Raw genomic sequence first — 21,292 nt, 5'->3', positions numbered from 1 at the left:
AGGCTGGTCCCTGACCCGATTATTTTTAAGAACAATTAAAGCCTCAGGAAGAAACTTGGACCTTCCACCTAACTGCCTAAAAGAATTTAAGATAGAAGGCTTGTTCCAGGAAGGAGGTATCACCATAGATAACTATAGTATAATATATGAACTAGGTGTGGTAGACAGGGAGGAACCTAGCAAGGCCCATTTCATCAAAGTCCTCTCCATGTCCCATTGTCTCTGCAGGCATGGCAAACATTTCCTTACCAAACATTTGCTTTTCCATCTCCATGTGAATTGCTTTCTTCCCCTTTGAAGTCCCAAACCACTATCCCCAACATCCTGTGTAGTCTTTAGCTGAAGATGGTTTTAAGGTGGTGGCTTCAGCCATTTTAGTGAGTTACTCAGTTTTCCTGGGTTTCTCCAATGTATACATGTTATTAAACTCTGTTTGATTTTCTCCTGTTATTCTATCTCATATCAATTTAATTCTTAGATCAGCCAAAAGAACCTAGAAGGGTAGAGGAAAATTTCTTCCTCTCCTACAGTGCCAAGAAGAATCTTTTGATATATGATTAATATATGAAATGCCCAGAATAGGTAAATCTATAGAGACAAAAGGTAGATTAGTGGTTGCCTAGGGTTGGAGGAAACTGGGGACTGACTGCTAATGGGTACACAGAGGGTTTCTTTTGAAGATGGTAAAAATGTTCTGGAATCGATCATGGTGATGGTTGCACAACTCTGTGACTATACTAAAACCACTGAACTGTACACTTCAAATGGGTATGTTGCATGGTGTGTGAATTACATCTCAATGAAGCTGTTATAAAAAATAAAATAAATATATAACAAGGTAAAGAATCCTCCAAAGTTAAAAAAAAATAAAGTGGGTGTGGAAGGGAGGGAGCAGGGACTGAAGTCGCCTGGAGAAAAATCCCCACTCAGCCCTGTCTCCACTGGGCTGGAGGCTCTGCTCACCTGAGACGCCATCTTGATCAGAACTTCGTCTTCCAGCCACTCCCCAGTAACAGCGTTGTACCTGCAGAGACCAGAACCCAACCCAGGGTGCAGCCTCCATAACCTGATCCTCTCACTCACTAGCTAAAGGTGAAAGGCTTTTCTGGGTTCCCCAGTGCCCTTGGGATCAAGCCCACTCTACCTGCAGGCCCAGCCAACCTCCTGGGTTGGGTTTGTGGACTCTCCCTCCCTCCCAAGACCCCACCACACTGGCTTCCTTCCCTTTCCTCAAAGGTAGCTGTTCCCTCTCCACTGCGTCCCCCCAGCACTAATTGCTGGGCTGTGGGCAGGCTTGTTCTCTGTCTGGCTCCCCACTGAACTGTAACTCCACAAAGGCAGACCCATGTCTCTCTTGTTCACTGCAGGGCTTGGTGCGTGTGGATGCTTACTAAATGCATGTTGGATGGACAACTGAATAAATAAATACCCTTATTATAACTGGTCTACATAACAAATAGCGTGTCCCAGGATGGGAGGCGGCAGCGCCCTTGACCTTGCCAGGCACCTGTGTGAGGCTCAGCCCAGCCAGCTGGGCACGTCTCCTAGACTGTCCAGGTGCAGGCAGCGGTGGGGGAGGGTCCTGCCTCTGAGTCCATCCAGGAAAGGGGCTGCCAGGTGCACACCTAAGGCAGAGAGGGATGGAGAGGGCTCCAGAACATTGCCAGCTCTCCTTTCCCAGGAATCCTCTCTCCCAGAGCCAATCTGCCCCTGGGCCTGGGTGGGCCTCAAACAGGTTTGCCTGGTAGAAAGCTCCTCAGCTCAGTAAATCCCTCAAGTCTAAAACATCCCCCCCAGGGCTAAGGTGTTCTTAGCTCTAGTAGACGCCGCCCTGGCCCACCCTGCAGCAGGGACAGATTCCAGAACGCTCCCAGCTCGTGAGAACGAGTTTCTCAGAGTCTGAAACCAACGTTAAGAAAAACAAGCAGAGGCCTGACAGGTAACCTCCCCTAGGCCCAGAGGGAGGAAGGCTCCTCAGAGCTGCAAGCTTGCTCACAACCAGCCCGAGGAGAGTACTGTGCTCAACAAATAATAGCAATGATTATTATTACTATGGAGAGCTCAAGATAAAGGAAATAGGGGCCAGCCCCATGGCGTAGTGGTTAGGCGCGCAAGCTCCCCTGGTGGCGGCCCAGGTTAGGCGCGCAAGCTCCCCTGGTGGCGGCCCCGGGTTCGGATCCCGAGGGCGCAGCTTGTCAGGCCATGCTGTGGCGGCGTCCCATGTAAAGTGGAGGAAGATGGGCAAGGATGTTAGCCCAGGGCCAGTCTTCTTCAGCAGAAAAAGAGAAGGATTGGCAGGGATGTTAGCTCAGGGCTTATCTTCCTCACAAAAAAAAAAAAAAAGATAAAGGAAATAGTCCTCCCCCACCTTCAAGAGACTGAAAACCAAGAGGGGCCCAGAAGTCAGGGCAGGGAGGAGTTATGTGACATCGGCAGGATCTTATTTGTCCTTCACAACCACTGACATCACAAAGGTCAGAGTTGCTCAAAGCTCCCAGAGCATTCGCTATATGCTGGGTGCTTAATTGGAGCTCTTGAGTCAACCTTCAGCAGCCTTATGAGATCGGTGCAATTATTGTGCCCACTTTCCAGATACGGAAACTGAGGCTCAGACAGGTGAAGTAACCCGTCCGAGAGACAAGATTCAAACCCAGGTCAGTTTCAACCAGAACCTTGCTCTTAACCAGCCTGGGTACAGGAAATCTGCCCTAATAAGGGCTGTCTTGCACCAGAGCTCCTTAAAAACCAGGAACAGAGGAGGGATTCTCCAGTTTAGAAATCTCTGGGGGTTCTAGCCATCAATGCCTAACCTCCCTCCACCAGCAGCCAGGGCAGGGGAAGTCAGCCACTTCAGTCAGGAAATAAACACAGTTTGGCCTGGTTCCTGGTTCCTGGTCCATCTGCAGAGCTCCAAGACACAGAGCCAACCCAGCATGTGGGTCCTGCTTTCCCAGAGACCTCCCTGTGTTGCCATTTGTTACCAACCAGCCACCATGTTGCCCTCATAGGCAGGAAGGAACAGGGTTCAAACCTTGCCCCCCTGGGGCCCCCACAATGCTGACCTCGGCTGAAGGCACAGACCCCAGAGCCTGCGAGGAAGGGGGCCTCCAGCAGTGGGGAGGGGGGTGCATGCCAGGCTCTAAGCCATCTTCTCGTTGCAGGAACATGTTGCAGAAAGGTGGAGAAGGCTCCACTGTTTCTGCCTGCCTAGCATCTGCTCCCCCTTCTTCTAGCAACAGCACCGCCATCCCAATTTTCCTTTGGGGAACCACCATCCTCCATTCTCAGAATATGTGGTTTAGGTGGAGCTGATCCCCCAGCACCTTATGTCTTCTTGTATGTGATCTAGACCTGGCCAATAGGAGCAGAGCTCTCTGGCACAATGACTGGTTCCGACATGGGCATATAACCAAAGCCAGGCCAATGAGATTCAAATACAGAACTTTTGTTTTATAAAAATTTGAGAAAGAAAAGATCTTTTTCCATTGGATGAGATGAAATGTGGGGCTCCCAGGGGCCATCTGTGCCACTGATAAAAGAGAGTATATCTGAGGTCAAAGCCAAAAGCATCCCTGGAGCATCTGGAACCAGCCATGCCCGAAGCCTGTATACCTGAGCCAAACATTCCCTTCTATGCTTAAGCCACTGTGAATTGGGTTTCTGTCACTTGCATCTGAACTAGAGTTCTGACTAATTCAAAGACACTGGACTGAGAGTCAGAAGGTTAGCTTATTAACTACATGGGTGACCATGGGCAAACCTCTCTCTCTCCTGGAGCAATCAAGGGAACTGAGAGGGTTGGCCTGAATGATTCAGAGCTGGAGGGGTCTACAGAGGTCACGGCACAGGGGTGCGGGCTCCAGGGCAGATCCAGGAGTTCTCTAAAATTGTGAGCAAAATTAGACAGATGTGTGCAACTTTCTGAGATGGCCCTCATCAGATTCTCAAAGGGGTCCCAAATGCTCAACACGATTCAGGCTTTTTTTAATGAGTAAATACACATAGAGTGCTTAAAACAGTGCCTGGCACGTGGAAGATTCTATAAATAAGGGCCATCATCATCATCGTCACTGTCATCCTTATTATTATGTTAGTGCTGGCGTTTTGTGGTTTTTGTTGCTTTTCATTCTTCCTGTAACCCCCTGAAAACAGCCTTCCCTCCCTCTGCCTTTTCCAGGAGGAAATCTAGACGCTCCCAGCTCCATTTTGTGAATCTTCTCAGGGCCAAGGCATCGAAAAGCTGGTCTCCTACCTCCATGCTCTCTCTTTCCCTTTGGTAGCAACCGCGGGGGTCACGTGTTGAGATGACGGAACTGCAAGATGGAAGCAGCCTGGACCCCCGCATTGCCCTGAAGAGTGGCTCAATTCTCCCCCAACTTTATATAAGTGGGAAATACATCTTTATTGCACTAGGCCCCTGGGTATTTGTTACTGCAGCATGGCTCAGCCTCGTCTGCCCAATACACACCTTATAGGACCACTCTGAGGATTAAATGAGATAATGCACAGTGCCTTGTGCATGCATAAGCACTCAAATATTGGCTGATATTATTATTATTCTCTTTCCCTTGACCTCCAAGGGTACTTAGGCCCCGCTGATTGTAAAGAGAAGTTCGATCCCTACCCCCAAGTACTCCTTGAGGCCTGGAGCCACACAGCAACCCCAGACAAGCTGCTGACCTGTGACGCGTGGCACATTCCGTGGCAATGTCCTCCAGGTGGAACTCAGCCCAGGGGTCAGGCATGTGCTTGGCCTTCTCGATTGCATGCTTCCAGGCTTCCTGCAGAAGGCAAAGGGGGGTATGAGACCAAGGGCTTTGGGGACAGTGCAGCCCAGCCTCCTCCCACCCTACAATTTCCCAGGGGTGCCCAACCTCTGGGGGCGCAGACAGCGTCAGTGCGAGAGAAATATTCCCATCTATTATCCTTTCAGGAACAAAGTTCCCAAAGACCCTATTTGGTCTCACTTGGGCACAGCCTTCCCGTGGACAGAAGTGACATGTCCTAACTGTGAAACCAAAGAAGAAACATAACATGGATAGGAAAACACACACCACTTCCCTTGTAATCAAAAAGTTGAGAATGAAAATAAGATATCATTCCCCCATCCCACCTTGTTCAGACTGGCAAACATATTAACAACTACTAATAGCAAGCGCTGGCCAGGGTGTGGGGAAACCGATGCGCTCACATACAGTCAATGGGTATAAACCTCTTCTAAAGGCAATCTGGCAATGCACTAAAATGAAAAAAACAATGCATTCCTTTATTCTGACCCAGCCACTCCACATCTAGGAATGTATCCTATAGAAACACAAACACAAGTGTGCAAACATATATATAAGAGGTGTCATTGTGATTGTGCAAAACTGAATTCAACCCAAATGTCTGTCAGTGGAGGTTGGTTAATACATTTTGATTATATCCATTTAAAATGCTAACAGCCCTTCCAAAACGCTGCACTGATTCCACAGTGAGAATTCTGCACCCTATCAGGCCCAACAGCACCTTTTTATAAATATTGTATAAATCATAAATACACCTATTTTACTGCCCTAAATGAAAATCACAGACCACCTAACCTTCCTAAACTCAGAGTATATCAAACTATGCAAAAGAAATGTTGCCTTTACATTAACACAGCGCTAAGCTCTGGGCTCAGTTCATAATGAACAGGTTCCCCTGAGATGTTCCAAGGTCCTGGGGAGGCAGGATGATTCATTGTGGAGAACTACATCAATGCCTGTAGTGCCCCTTCATCACTGTGATGACCAAAAACATCCCCCCAAACTTTCAAAACCTGTTGAGAACCAGTGCTTTTTGGGTACTTACTGGGAAAGATGTCCAAGGTATATTATGAAGAAAAGAGAGCAGGCTTCTCAACAGTAATATGGTATAACTCCATTTTTTGTTTTAAAAAGCTTATTTCATTGCTTTTATAATCCCAAGGTGGAATCCTTCCCTGTCCCCTCCAAACGAACACCCCGACACCCACACTGGGTAGCAAGCCCCTTTCACTCTTTTCCTGAAGAAACTGAACCTTTGCCCTGCAGCCTCTACAGAATCGGTGAGACCAAACCTTCCTGCCAGGCCAGAGGCCTGAGCCACAGGAAGGGGCCTGGATGGTGGGCTGGATGCTGTCTGGGCACAGCAGGTCCACAGCAGCTCTGAAATGGGAGGAACTCGAGGGAGAGCAATTCCAGACCTCCTCACCCCTGATAGTATCCCTCTGCCACTCGGACTAGCCTCTGCAGGAGCCCAGTTTCCCAAGGACTCGGGGCCAAACAGGACAGCACTCCAAGGGCCCCCACCAATCCCCCAGCCTGCGCCCCATCATTGGGACCTTGCTCAGAGAAGGCAAGGCAGAGGAGCTGAGCCTTCCAAGAAACACACACACACACACACACACACACACACGCACACACACTCTCAAGGTCCAGGGCTTCCTCGCTGGGGCTTTCTAATCTCTGCAAAGTCCAAAGATAAAGCCCATAATTTTTTTCTTCCAATTCAGAAGCAAATTCATGAATAAAAACACTTGGAAAATACAGAAGACCAAAAGAATTCAAATCTGCCACATGCCATCTACCCAGAGCAACTATCATCAATGCTTTGGACTCTTTTTTTTTTTTTTTTTTTTGAGGAAGACCAGCCCTGAGCTAACATCTGCCAATCCTCCTCTTTTTTTTTTTTTTTTTTTTTTTTTTGCTGACGAAGACTGGCCCTGGGCTAACATCCATGCCCGTCTTCCTCTACTTTATATGGGACGCCACCACAGCATGGCTTGACAAGCGGTGCGTCGGTGCGCGCCCAGGATCTGAACCGGCAAACCCTGGGTTGCCGCAGCAGAGCACGCGCACTTAACTGCTTGTGCCACTGGGCCAGCCCTGGACTAATTCTTTTCTATCTATTTTTTTATAAGACTGGAATCACACTGTAAATGTAATTTACAGCCTTTCAGAACTGTGGGTCAATGAGATTTGGTACTTTATTTAGTGATCTTGATTTTTTCCCTGATTCTAAATGTATGATCTGCTTATTGTAAAAAACTGCAAGCACTACAGAATTCTGAACTAGAAAGCAGAAGTCCTTTCTAACTTCCATTCCACTGAAAACCACAGCTGATGGTTTATGTAGATATTCCGCAAGTTTTCCCTATGCATTGTTATCACACACACAGATTTAAGAACAATGGGACAGGCCACACATTCTGTTGTGCATCTTACTTTTCTCCACTTAATACAGGATCTTGGACTCAGTCTTTCCATGTCATACGTACAGACAGGGTGGGTCATCTCATTTCCCTTCCATGATTGTCAGATTATATAATCATATAAATGTATCTTAGGTATTTCTCTAATCTCAGTTGATGGATATTTGGATTCTCTCCAAAAATTCCTAGTACAAACAGTGCTGAAGTGAATATCCTCGTATGTAAATCTTAGTGCACTTGTGCAAGATCTCCGTAGGACATATTCTTGGAAGTGTAATTGCTGGATCACATTTAAAGGTTACAAATTTAGAGTTCTCCTTCAAAAAGTTTCTCCTAAGTTACACTCCAAGAAGCAGCAAATAAATCACTTAAGTTTTTTAACACAAACATGACATCATGAATTCAGAAGTTAGCTGTAACGGCTGTATCATAATCAACTGCACGGGTTTATCGTTATTGACTTAACCATGCACATATGGTTCTCCACTGTTAGACTTTGAGCTTGACACTGATTTTTCCCTGTTATAAATAACCCCTCAGCAGACACGTTTACAACTAAAACATTTTCTGAATTTCAAAAAAGTACCACAGTCCCTCTTGTATTCCAGCTGCTGTGAATGGCAGATGGCCTCTGACCCCCACCTGTCAAGGAGGCTACCGTCTTCTGAGCAGTCAGCAGGCTACACTTCTGAGGGTGTCTGGACAGAAGCCCTGTTCTCTGCCTGAGACACTTGGCTCTCCAACTGCATCTCTCTCAACAGGTGACTCATATGCTCCCTAAGCCACCAAAGACTGCGGCCCTCCACTCTATGAGGATTATCAACAGAAATTACCTCCTGGCTAGATGCTGTGGCACCAACCAAAAAAAGCAGTCAAGGAAAAAAATATTTCAGAATTAGAGGGCATGTTATTTCAGAGGGTCAAAATTACCTTTTTTTCCAAACCCAGAAAAGAAGCATGTCACACAACAGGTGGGTTTAACGCAATTGACTTTTTTTTTAAAGCACAATATAAAAAGTCCTGTACTAAGATTCGGTTCCCTCAACTCTGGCTCCCACCCAGTGATGACTAACTGTGGGAACCTCCATTTCCTTGTTTACAAATGACAGTGAAGAATGTTTTGACGACCAGTGGTCAACTTTTTTCCGGTCCCCACACTTGGGGTAGACACGCTGCCACCAGAAATAGTGGCTCACTGAGGTCGCAGGGTTCACTACAGGTAAACAACTCCTGCCTGAGCTGAAAATCCCTGGGGTACTAGTTTAGCCATCAGGTCAGGAAAAGCAGATGTTTATGGAGGCCTGGGAAGTGACACTGTGAGGGGAGTGGAAGCAGGTACTGCTACCTGGGAGAGCTGTTTGCCAGCAGCTAAACCTTCTCCTTCCCTGACTTACGCCCCAGCCATTCCGATCACCTATCTAGGTGTGCCCAGGTGAGTCAGCCGAAAGATGGTGAGTGCTTATAACGCTATACAACGGTCAAGCACTGCAAACCACCTGCCCGTCCACAGGGGTCTGATTACATACACTTGGTATACCCGTATGCAGCCATTAACAAGATCAAGGTGCTGCCATGGACAATCTCTAAGACTTACTGTTTAGGGAAAGAAAGCAAGTTGCTGAATAATGCAACAGTATGACACCATTTACTGGTTGAGGAAACCCACAAATCACTACCATGCATTTCTAAGGATGTGTGTGTCTGTAGATAAGCATAAATGTATATTTATATATAAATGCATAAAAAAGGTCTGAAAAGTAATTTACACCAAATGGATATAATGGTTATCCCTGGGAAGAGGAGAAGAGGATGATCAAGGAGACTGCAGCGTTATCTACATTGTTTGCATTTTTTTTTTTTTTACTATGAGAATGTCTTCAGGTATTGCATGTGTAAATCAACGTTAATAAACAAAGATCACTGGGTTATTAGATGATTCTTTAGGCCCTGCCAGCTCTAACATTCTCTAGTTCTAAAGAAGCTAAAACTCACTTGTTGAGTGGGCTGATTGATCTTACATACAACAGGAGGTCTGGGAGGTTTCATAAAAAGGAAAACATAACCCTGCCTAGAGAACAGGAAGGCTTTGGTTCTTCAAAGTCTGAGAGTGCAAAATAAAAATAAATAAAAATCAAATAATAATAATAAATTTCCTGGAATATGCCAGGAGTTGAGGCCGGATGTTCAGGTAATGTGTTTGCAATTTCTTTGGCACATAGGATGTTGCTGCTGTTGCTATGTCACTATTCCTATTGCCCTTATCACAGCAATCAAAGCCGCCGGACATTACAAGGAAGCATCCAGTAGCTCAGTGACGGCTCTTTCTTGAAACATCAACTGTTACATTCACCCAGTGGATGTTATAAAATATGTTTTTTCCCATCATAACTTCTATCTATAGACTTTAAGAACTAGAGCTCTAAGTCTCCCCTCCTGGCTAAGAGCAAAGGGCTTAAAACCACACCCAAGGACAAATAAAAGAAGCAGGAAGAAGTGAGGAAGCACACTCACACTTCTGGTGGGAAGAGGCCAACAGTGCTGTGTGGCTGCCCCACTCTGGGCCACACGCATTTAGAGGTTTCGTGCAATTTCCATGGAACCCAGCACTGAATATAGCAGCAAAAACCTTGAAACTGCCTAAGCATCCAGCAAGAGGAAATGCTTAAAGAAAGTATGGTATATCCATACAATGGGCTGCCATGGAGCCATTAAAAAAACTACGGACTAGATTCATTTTACCGATGTGGAAAGATATGCATGATCTACTGTTTTCTGAGGAAACCTGGTTACTGAAGAACATATATAGCATGATCCTAATATTGTAATAAAAGGTCCCTATTTATTCATGTCTATATTTATACTGAAATATAGAAGTCTGAAATACATACTAAGACCTCAGTAGCAATTATATCTGCACTGTCATTGTTTTCTGCAAGGAACACAGATTACTTCCATAAGCAATAAAACAAATAATTGTAAAAGAAACATAGCTAAAAATCCTAAAGAAATCTCTTTGTCAAAAATAGTAGCTGTGGCTGATCTCCCCTGACCAGTGGGATTAAGAGCTGTGGCTAGAGGGGACTGGATGAGAAGGATGGAAATAATAACCAGCAAAGCAGTAACATTCCCTAGGGATGACAATGTCCTTGCCTCCTGGAAGCCCTTCCCCAGACAGCATCCTGGCCTGCACCTCATGACAAGCTTGTTAAGAACAGGTAGGATGGTTTCCCCATCCACTGATGTACCTGAGGCTCAGAGAACAAGGAGGTGACTTGCCTAAAGACCTACAGCAACCAGGAAAAGGCAGACCCAGGGCTCAAACCAAGCCTGTCAAGCCCTCGTTTCCTGCTTTTTAACAAAAAGAAGGTAGGCCAAACGAAGAGTTACCATATGACCCAGCAGTTCCACTCCTAAGTATCCACCCAAGAGAAATGAAAACACGTCCACACAAAGACTTGTTAGCATTACTCATAATAGCCAAAAAGGAGAAATAACCCCAATGCACATCAACTGATGAATGGATAAACAAAATGTGATATATATTGTGGGAGATCAAGATTTGGCCACCCTGAAATCTATCTCTTTACTTTGGTTGTTTTCTCTAGGGACGTTTGACCTCCCCCACTAACTGCCTAAAGAATTTGACATGGTGGCTCCTTCCTGGAACAGATCTATCATGATGGCTGTAAAGATAATGTAGGATGGAGGTTACAATAGGAAAGGCACCAACAAGCCCCTCTTATCAGAAGTTCTGTCTCTCTGGCCACATTCTCTGGATGGCCCTGCGAGGAGTTGCCAGACAATCATTTACATTTATAAGGGAAATCTCCATTTGTAAAGGTATCTCCCTCTCTGTTTTGGGAAGGGGGGGGATGGCCTCATTTCTAGAGGCTTATCAATGTGGAAGGTGAGGCCTTAAATCTGCATAATAACCTTACTCTTGTTTACTGTGCTTTAGTGGTAATCTCCTGTAACTGACTCCCCCCACCCCCAACATCCTCCTTTGTCATTGGCTGAACATGGTATTTAAGACGAGAATTTCTGCTATTGGGTTGAGAAATGCAGTGTCCCTGCTTTCTCCCATGTATACATGTTATTCAACTTGGTATTATATTCTCCTGCTAACCTGTCTTGTTAATTATTTGGCCAGCCATAAGAACCTTAAGGAAAAGGGCAGAGGGAGATTCTCCCTCTTCCCCCGACAATATCTACACAATGGAGTCATATTCGTCAATAAAAAGGACTAAATTGCTGATACATGCTTCAACACGGATGAGCCTTGAAAACACTATGCTAAGTGAAAGAAGCTAGTCACAAAAGGCCACATATTCTATAATCCTACTTACACGAAATGTCGAGAAAAGGCAAATCCATAGAGACTGAAAGTAGATGAGTGGTTGCCTAGGGCTGGGTGGGACGGGGATACTGGGGGGTGATGGCTAAGATGTGTGGGGTTTCTTTTTAGGGTAATGAAAATGGGCTAAAATTGATTGTGGTGATATGGATGTATAACTTTACAAATATACTAAAAGCCACTGAATTGTACATTTTAAATGGGTAAATTGTACGGTATGTGAATTATATTTCAATAAAGCTGCTAAAAACCATTTACAAAATAAAATTAAATAAAGGGAGCCCTTGTCCCCCAGCACATTTCCACAAAGGATTTCAGGATTTTAGCACAGGCACATACTGCAGAAAGATGAGTCCCTGTAGCCAGGCTCAAATCTCCTCAGCCTCCCCTTGTTTTCCAGACGCCAGGTCACTGGGCCTTCCCACCCAGTGCCAGCGTCACTCTCTTTTTCCTTAATCTGCCCAGCAGGCCCTTATCTTGCTGGTGGTCCAAAGCTTTCTGGACCCAGGATGCCTATGCTTCCCTTTCCGATTCTGCATTCCCAGAGCAGTGGGCAGAGCAGCAGGACGGTCACCGCCTCTAGGTATGCACAGAGCTTCCTGTGGTCACTGGGCAGGGGCAGAAGCCCAATGCTGCTAGCGTGGGGTTCCTGGGGCTCGGGTGGGCAGGGACGTCTCTCTCCCCAATGAGTCATCAGACGCGGGCTCCTCGGTCTCACCCCGGGGCGATTGCTGTCGTTTGACCAAGCTGTCAGAGCCACCCTCAGCAGGTTGAAAGTGTGAATGTAATCACCAAAGTCTGCCAGCAAGGGCGTGGGAAGCAGGCATGCCCATGCACTGTGGGGGCACGGACTCTGGTACAACCTCTTTGAAGGGCAATCAGCAGCTCAGCTGAGTTTTAAATCCTCAAACAGTTTGCTCCAGCCTTTCTACCTCTGGGGATTTACCCGGCAGGTGCACCCCTGCATGGGCACAAGGACACACATAAAGGGATGCTTATGGAAGCGCTGTTTGTGGTAGCAAAAGTCTGGAAACACCTTCACACCCATCCATGAGGGGCTGGCTAAATGTACTATGGTGCTTCCAGACAACAACATGATATTAGCCATTAGAAACAACAACATAAGTGAGACAACATACTGCAGTCATGAAGAGCATCAACTCTGAATCCAGATTGTCTGGATTCAACACGGCCCCATCATTTACCAGGGAGAGTGATTAAGGTCTCAGAGCCTCTGGTTTACTATCTGTCAAAACGCCAACCCTCATGGGACTGCTGTGCAGATTAAGTGAGGAGATCCAAGTCACCATGTAGAGCAGCGCCTGCCCCACCCACAGAGCCCGAGGCCCCCAGGGAAACAGGGATCAGACGTGGGCGAGAGGCTCACTCTTCACTGTCCACCATGTATAGTTTGAATTCTTCTTACCGTATACATATACTATTTACATATTATAAAATATACGTATTTTAAAGCTTGCTTGGAGATATATATATATATAGATAGAGATATAGATATAAGGAGATTTATTACAGCACTGTTCATAACAGAAAAAAAAGGAAACAATGAAAGTTTTCCTCAAGAAGGTACCAGCTAGGGCCGGCCCCGTGGCTTGGCGGTTAAGGGCGCGCACTTTGCTGCTGTGGCCCTGATGTAGGATGATTCCCCAAGGTATTCCCAGACCAGGAAAACATTTTTTTAAAATGAAACCGCCCACTGTATTAAAAAATTGAAAACATATATGCTGCAGATGCTTCTTCTAGAAAATACAGAAATGACAGAGGAGTAGAAAAGGAATGTAATCAATCCTCATCCTGTCAATCCCTGTCAGCATGTGGATGTACTTCCGCCCCAGCTTTTGCTCTGTGTGTGTGTGCATGCACGTGTGTGTGTGTGTGTGTGTTACAGAGTTATAATCATACTCTATATTCTGCTGTTTAAATTTAACTCCAGAGCAGAAGCACTTTCCCACGTTATGATAAACTCTGTAAACATTCTTTGGTTGGCTGCCTGACAGTCTATCAAGAAGGCGGGCCCCTGAATGATTCTGCCACCATCCCCCGGGGAACTCAGGTAGAAGGCAATGACCTAGACAGTGACAGACCTCCACAGTTCACAATACAGGCCCAGTACCTGCAGGGCGGTGCCATCTTGGAGGAACGCCAGGTGGCCATTTTGGATAAACAACCCAGGTTGCCATGGCAACAGTAAATTAAAAAAAAAAAGTTAGGTTTATCGAGTGCCAGGAAGAGTGAGGTTTGGAAAACCCAGCTGCTGTCTCCCTCTGAAGTCACAGGCAACAGGAACCCCACCGAGGCTGCTCTTGATTATCTAGGACATGGGCACCAAAGAGCTACAGCTTGTCCATAAACAGCCATTGGACCACGTACAGGGAATGGGAAGTGCAATTCGACACAGCCCCTAGCCTTGCAGTCAGGGGCTGACTCATAGACAGAGAGCGACATCAGAGAATGACACACGCACATAAAGGTCTGCTACGAGCCCCAGGGAATGCAGAGGAGATAGCCAGGGCGGGGTGTCTTAAAAGTCGGGTCCAGAGGGAGCCAGGACGATCATTTTAACAGACATCAGTTGAAAGAGGCTTCAGGCAGAGGCGTGAAAAGCGAAGCCGATTCCAGGAGCAGGGAGAGGTGCAGGGTGAACAGAGCCCAGAGGGGCCCCTGGGGACCACGAGTGCTCCCTCTGCAGTGAGGATTTTGAACTTTGCCTTCTAGAAGCGATATGAGTTTTAAGGAGGGGCTATTTATTGATTTGTTTGTTTGCTGGCTGTTTTGCTTTATTTTTCTTCTAAAAACATCTTTTTCTGCACACAAGTAACACATATATGTAGTTTTAAAAGTTCCAAATGTTTAAAACTATAGATAATGTAGATAATCAAAGTCCCCCTTAACAGTACCCTCTCCCCCAGAAAGAATCACCATTAACTGTTGGATGCAAATTCCTCTGTCAGTTTTTGCTATGCAAATACTAATATACGTGTATATATATGTTTTTTGAATAAACGTGGGATCGTATTATATTTCAATTTGCCTTTTTTTTGTGTGTGTGTGAGGAAGATTAGCCCTGGGCTAACATCCGTGCCCATCTTCCTCTACTTTATATGGGACGCCGCCACAGCATGGCTTGATGACCAGTGTGTCGGTCCACGCCCGGGATCCAAACCCGCGAACCCCAGGCCACGGAAGCGGAGTCTGCAAACTTAACCACTATGCCACCGAGCTGGCCCCTCAACTTGCCTTTTTACTTAACAGCATATAAAAATAAAAATAGCTAACATTTTTTGTCCTTATTATGGACCAACACTGTCCCAAGAGCTTTTCACGAATTTTGTTTTCCTCCCATAAAATACATATATATATATCTTGGCACTGTTTTCAAGTCACATAATATAGAAACGTCATCTTTGTTTTAATGTAAATACAGCATTCTGTTAGGACCATGATCTATAATGGACATTTGAGCTGCTCCCATTTTTTCTTTATTACAAACAATACTACAAAGCACATCTTTGAATACGTAAATTCGAAGACTTGTACAAATATTTCTGGACTGCTTCTCAACTGAGGGCAGTATCCCCTCACATGTGCTTTGCAAATATATGGCAGGGAACATTCTGGGCTGTCATAATGAATAGGGGGCAAATATGGCACTTAGTGGGCAGGAGTCAGACATGTTGAATATCCTACAATAAAAGGGACAGTCCCACCCAATAAAGAATTCTCTCTCTCAAAATGCCAACAGTACCCGCAGTGGGAACACTTGGCTGAGGATGAACCTCCAGAGAAGGAATTGCCATCTGAGGTATATTTTTTATTTTAATAACTATTGTCAAATGGCCACAGGGGCTTATGTTTTACATAAATACTGTCTATCTGTCCCTTAGAGAGAGAGTCCCCGAAGTGAAGTGAGTTCAGCATTCATCCATGCCCCCACTGATTCCAAATGAAGCACCTACTGTGTGTACAGCATGGCTCTAGGCACTGGGGATGAGTGATGAATAGGCCATAGGGTCCTGCCCTCATGAAGCTCACATCCTAAAGCCATACCTATAGACAAACCTCCCTCCACTGGATCACTCCATCTGTGTTTCCCCTAGAGGCTTCACCGTACTTCATTTTGTGGTCAGAGACTGTGTCTACCCATGTCTGAGACCCTTCAGCTCCTGGGCCCACTCAGTGTTTCCCAAAATGCCCCAACCGAGCTCATGGTTTCTCTGAACAGGCAGCTGTGGGTAGAGTTCTTCTGAGGGGTCTGCCCCTCTAGGAGGCCACTAGGATCCTCCTTCCCTGGGAGCAACCCCTCTTCTGTGAGACCCCGCCCCCCGCCCCATCCTATGCCCTAGCTGGAACTGACTGGATCAGAGATGGAGGATGCCTGACCCAGGCTGGGCCAACCAGATTTTCTCCCCCCACAACTGGGATGGAGAGGGTCAAATCTGTCTTTGCACATGGTTCCATCTGTAATGAGGAGACTCTAGGGCTGTGAGGGTCTATTTTCCCACTGTGTAGACTGAGAGGCAGAGAAGAATATAGGATGGGCAAAGAGAGATTGAGAGACGAGACAGAGAGAGACAGTCCTGTGGCCTTCCAGTTCCTGGATCTGTCCCGAGAGACCACACATTTCTGCCCCTGGGTCCCAAGAAATACTCCCGGATTGTTACAATAAATTCCTTCTTTCCCTTGAGCCAGCGTGAGCTGGTCTCTGTTTCAGGAGCCCTGACCCCTCCAGTCCCCTCTGGCACCTGGATTCCCTCACAAGGGGTACAGGATGCCGCAGGGATCAGCGTTTCCTTGAGCCGTCGTGACCTAAAATGAACAGACAGAAGCGCCAGGCTGCTCTCCCGCCCTTCCCACGGGGCTGGGTGTGTGTCTCAGAGCTGCCTTAGGACAGGAAAGCAGGGCAAGCCACAACCTGACCCTTCAGGGGCCCCCCAACTGCAGAGGGGACCCACAGGGCTATTTCTGGAGCTGCCTGACCCAGAGAGACTTAAGCTAGCACTCTGGCCTTGAAAGGAAAAAAATATTCAACTAACAACCAGAATTATTAATTTTCTAAAAACAGATTAATTCTGACGTTAGAGAAGAATGGTTTCAATTTCAAATCCCAAAGTGGTAATAGGCATTTTGTTCCCAGTACTAACAGATATTTACTGTTTGCGAGGATTAAATAAAGATAACAGTACTGCATTTTTAATTTTTTTCACCACCAGTTATTACACAAAAGTCCAATAACGTTCGCCTTTCTCCCTCTCCTTTGGATCAGCTTTCCCATGGCATGAACACAGTAAGTAAGTACCCTTTTCCACGATCCAGAAGAAGGAGGCTCAACCCTAAACAGTGGCTTTTTTGACTGCAAATCACATGAAGAACTACATTTTACATCATGTCCCTGGGCCCACAAGCACACACACCAGGGGTGAAATAAAAGTATTTAACAACTGGTATGTCATTAGAAGTTGGTCATTAACAACCATTGGTCCCAACATTTATGTGCGTGAATGTGTATGTACATATGTTCCCCAAAATAAGATCGTTACAATTTGCAGTGTTCTCCAATATTTTCTATTCTATTCTGTTCTGTTTCATTTCTTAAAAAGTTGATTAATGTTTTTACAACCCAGGAGTGGGTCCCAAGCAGCTATTTAAAAAACACTGATTTCAAGTAATGAAACTTGTTTTAAAACCAACAAAATCCTCCCAGCTTAACAGGCACATCCTCTGATCCAGACTTCAGAGCGCTCTCCAGGGTTTCGAAACAGGAAAACCCCACCCAGCAACCCCAGCTCCCCAACCCTTGCACAGGTGCACCAGGTGGGGAAGGTGGAGTAGGTGGTCCACTTACCTTAAAATGGAAGGAGCTCGCAGGTGAGCCGCTGGAGCTGTACTGCTCACTTTTCATTAGGTTGCTGTAGTAGTTATTAACCTTAGAATTGACATTCTGGTGTGACCCGGGGTCATCGGTGATAGGGCAGATGAAGTAACCTTCGTCATCATCGCTGTCTGCGTCAGAATCACCGTCGTGGCCAGCCCGGGAGGTCTGGCCGCCATCAACGCCCTCCAGGCGGAAGATGAGGTCTTCGTCTGCCATGTTCCTGGGGCGCCCGTCTTACCCACGGGGTGGGCGGTACAGCCAGAGTTACCGGGCAAATGCAGCCGTGAGGGTCCTGCAGGAGGAAAAAGAATGGGTGCTGAGGCCCAGGGGGTGAGAGCTCACTGGGCACCTGACCCCGAATGCCACTGACGAAAAGAGCTGGCGCCCTCAGAGGGAAGACTACAGCCATCTTTTGGGGAGGCACTTGGCAGACAGCATCTCGGAACATCTTAAATGTACAAACCGGTCCACCCTGTCATTCCACTTGGAAGAACTCAGCACTTGAAACAGAGCAGGGAAAATAAATGCTTCTTAACTGGAGTGATCTTTTTAGAACATAAATTAGATCAAGTCACAGACTCCAGCGGCTTCTCTCTACATTCTTAATAAAATCTAAATGCCTTTTAAGGCTACAAGGCCTGTGATAGTCTGGCCCCTCCCCACCTCTCCTAGGCCTTGGTGGCTCTCCAGGCACACTGGCTGTCTTTCTGTTCTGTGAACACAGCGAGCCCATTCCCACCTCAGGGCCTTTGTATTTGCTGTTCCCTGTGGCTGGAACAACCTTCCCAATCTTCCAACAGTGGGTTCTTTCTCATCATTTGGATCCCAGCTCAAAAGTCACCTCTCTAGAGAAATCTCTGACTCCTCAATTCAAAGGACTCCTCTCAGACGTGCATCCAGCCACTCCCCAGCACATCACTGTGTTTTATTTTCTTTATATTTTCCCAAGTTGAAATCATCTCATTTATTTTTTTATTGTGTGTAGTTGCAGTGCCTCAAAGAGTGCCTGGCAACAGGGTAGGTACTCAATACACATCCCCGGAATGAATGAGTGGCTCTAAGAGTGTTTTCTGCAGCACAATCAGTAACAGCAAAAAGACGGTAACAGCCCACAATGTCCATCAATGGAGGCCTGGTATATAAATTAGTTCCTCTACACCATGAAATGCTGTGTGACTTTTATAAATAAAGGGGAGTCTCTGGATTTACAGATATGCACAGATAGTCAAGACAGAGTTCAGCAAGACTGTAGGATAGAAAAATTAATACTAATTCTATACACTAGCAATGAAAAATCCAAAAATGAAATTAAGAAAACAATTCCCTCTATAACAGCAACAAAAAGAATAAAATATTTGGGAATAAATTTAACAAAAGAAATGCATGACTTGTATACTGAAAAACAAAACACATTGAAATAAATTAAAGACCTAAATAAGTGGAAAGACATCCCATGTTCACAGATCAGAAGACTGAATATTGTTAAGATGGCAATATTCCCCAAATTGATCTACAGATTCAGCTTAATCACTATCAAAATCCCAGCTGGCTGCTTTGAAGAAATTAAAAAACTAATCCGAAAGTTCATATGGAAATTCAAGGGACCCAGAATAGCCAAGACAATCTTGAAAAAGAAGAACAAAGTTGGAGGAGTCACACTTCCCGAATTCAAAATTCACTACAAAACTGCAGTAATCAAGACAGTTGGCACCGGCATAAGGACAGACATAGACCAATGGAATAGAATTGAGAGTCCAGAAATGAACCTTCACATTTATAGCCAATTGATTTTTGATAGGGGTGTGAAGACAATGCAACAAGGAAAGAAAAATCTTCTCAAAAAATGGTGCTGGGACAAGTGAATATACACATGCAAAAGAATAAAGTCGAATCGTTTGCTTACATTATACACAAAAATTAACTCAAAATGGATCAACGACTTAAATATAAGAGCTAAAACTCTAACTCTCTTAGAAAAAAATACAGGAGAAAATCTTTGTGATGTTGGGTTACGCAAAGCCGAGGATAGGACACCAAAAGAACAGATAAATGGACATCACCAAAACGAAAAACTTTTGTGCTTCAAAGGACACCACCAAGAGAGTGGAGAGACAACCTACAGAATGGGAGAAAATTTCTGCAATCATGTGTCTGATAAGGGACTGTGTAAAGAACTCATGTAACTTCACAATAAAAAGACAACCCAAATAAAAAATGGGCAAAGGATTTGAATAGACATTTCACTAAAGAAGTTATACACATGGCCAATAAGCACATGAAAATATGCTCAACATAATTAGCCATTAGGGAAATACAAATCAAAGCCATATCACTAGGATGGATATAATCAAAAAAACGGAAAATAGGTGATGGCAATGTGGAGAAATTGAAACCCTCCTACACCACTGGTGGGAATGTAAAATGGTGCAGCCATTTTGGAAAACAGTCTGGCAGTTCCTCAAAAAGTTAAACACAGAATTACCATATGATTCAGCAATTCCACTCCTAGCTATATGCTCAAGAGAAATGAAAACTTGTCCACACAAAATCTTGTACACATACGTTCATAGTAGTATTATTCATAATAGCCAAAGGAGAACCAACCCAAATGTCCATCGATGGATGAATGGATAAGCAAAATGTGGTCTACTCATACACTGGAATGCTATTCAGCCATAAAAAGGAATGAAGTACTGATACATGGATGAATCTTAAAAACACATAAGTGAAAGAAGATAGTCATGAAAGACCATATATTCAACGATTCCATTTATATGAAATGTCCAGAGACAGCAAATTTGTAAGACAGAAAGTACATGAGTGGTTGCCTAGGAATGGGGGAGAGGACAGTTGGGGGGAAATGGGGAATGACTGCTGATGGGCGTGGGGTTTCTTTTGAGTTGAGGAAAATATTTTAAAATTGATTGTGGTGTTGGTTGCTTGACTGTGAATATACTAAAAATCACTGAAGTGTATAAATACGTGGATTGTAAGTAAGGTTTGTGAATTATATTTCAATAAAGGTAAAGTTACAAAAAAGACAGTCAAGAAAAACCGTTAAATTTAAAAAGCACTTGCAGAAGAGCAGATGATCCTATTTGTGTTAAAAGAAAAAGGACATTTGTAGATGCATTAAAACTTTCCTGAAGGACCCACGGGAACTCGCCCAGTGCCAGGATGGGCACTGGTACTGGGAGCTGGGGTTGGAGGGAACTTTTGTTTTGTTTTGTGAGAAAGACCAGCCCTGAGCTAACATCCGATGCCAATCCTACTCTTTTTTTTTTTTTTTTCACTGAGGAAGATTAGCTCTGGGCTAACATCCATGCCCATCTTCCTCTACTTTATATGGGATGCCGCCACAGCATGGCTTGACAAGCGGTGCGTCGGTGCACGCCCAGGATCCGAACCTGCAAACCCAGGGCTGCCGAAGCAGAGTGAGCACATTTAACCGCTGCACCACCCGGCCGGCCCTGAAGGGAACTTTTTAAAACTTTGTACACTTCTATACTGTTTTAACTTTTTTTTTTTCCGAGGAAGACTGGCCCTGAGCTAACACCTGTTGTCAATCTTCCTCTTTTTCTTTTTTCTCCCCAAAACCCCAGTACATAGTTGTATAACCTCGTTGCAGGTCCTTCTAGTTCTCCTATGTGGGACACCGCCCCAGCCTGGCTTGATGAGCCATGAGTAGGTTCATGCCCAGGATCGGAACTGATGAACCCAGGGCCACTGAAGCGGAAAGCACAAACTTAACCACTACGCCACCAGGCCGGCCCCCGTTTTAACTTTTTACAAAGCTGGATTGCTTTCAATACAAAATAATAAATAAGTGAAAAAA

The 21,292-nt window shown here is 45.3% G+C and overlaps 1 protein-coding gene across 3 annotated transcripts in view; it reads right to left on the bottom strand.

The window, feature by feature from the left end:
• Positions 1-21,292, bottom strand: part of EEF2K (eukaryotic elongation factor 2 kinase) — a 59,044-nt gene that overhangs the window by 26,673 nt on the left and 11,079 nt on the right. For all 3 annotated transcript variants that reach the window (XM_058569918.1, XM_058569916.1, XM_058569917.1), the window contains 3 exons: positions 17,428-17,749; positions 4,681-4,781; positions 964-1,024 (listed from right to left, as the gene is read on the bottom strand). In XM_058569918.1, coding sequence (XP_058425901.1) covers positions 964-1,024; positions 4,681-4,781; positions 17,428-17,673 — 408 coding nt within the window. In that variant the 5' untranslated portion in view covers positions 17,674-17,749. The remainder of the gene's footprint in view (positions 1-963; positions 1,025-4,680; positions 4,782-17,427; positions 17,750-21,292) is intronic.

This window comes from Diceros bicornis, chromosome 26, assembly GCF_020826845.1.
Source record: "Diceros bicornis minor isolate mBicDic1 chromosome 26, mDicBic1.mat.cur, whole genome shotgun sequence".
Taxonomy (NCBI): domain Eukaryota; kingdom Metazoa; phylum Chordata; class Mammalia; order Perissodactyla; family Rhinocerotidae; genus Diceros; species Diceros bicornis.
The sequence above is the reverse complement of the archived record's forward strand: the minus strand, read 5'-3'. Positions and strand labels throughout refer to the sequence as shown.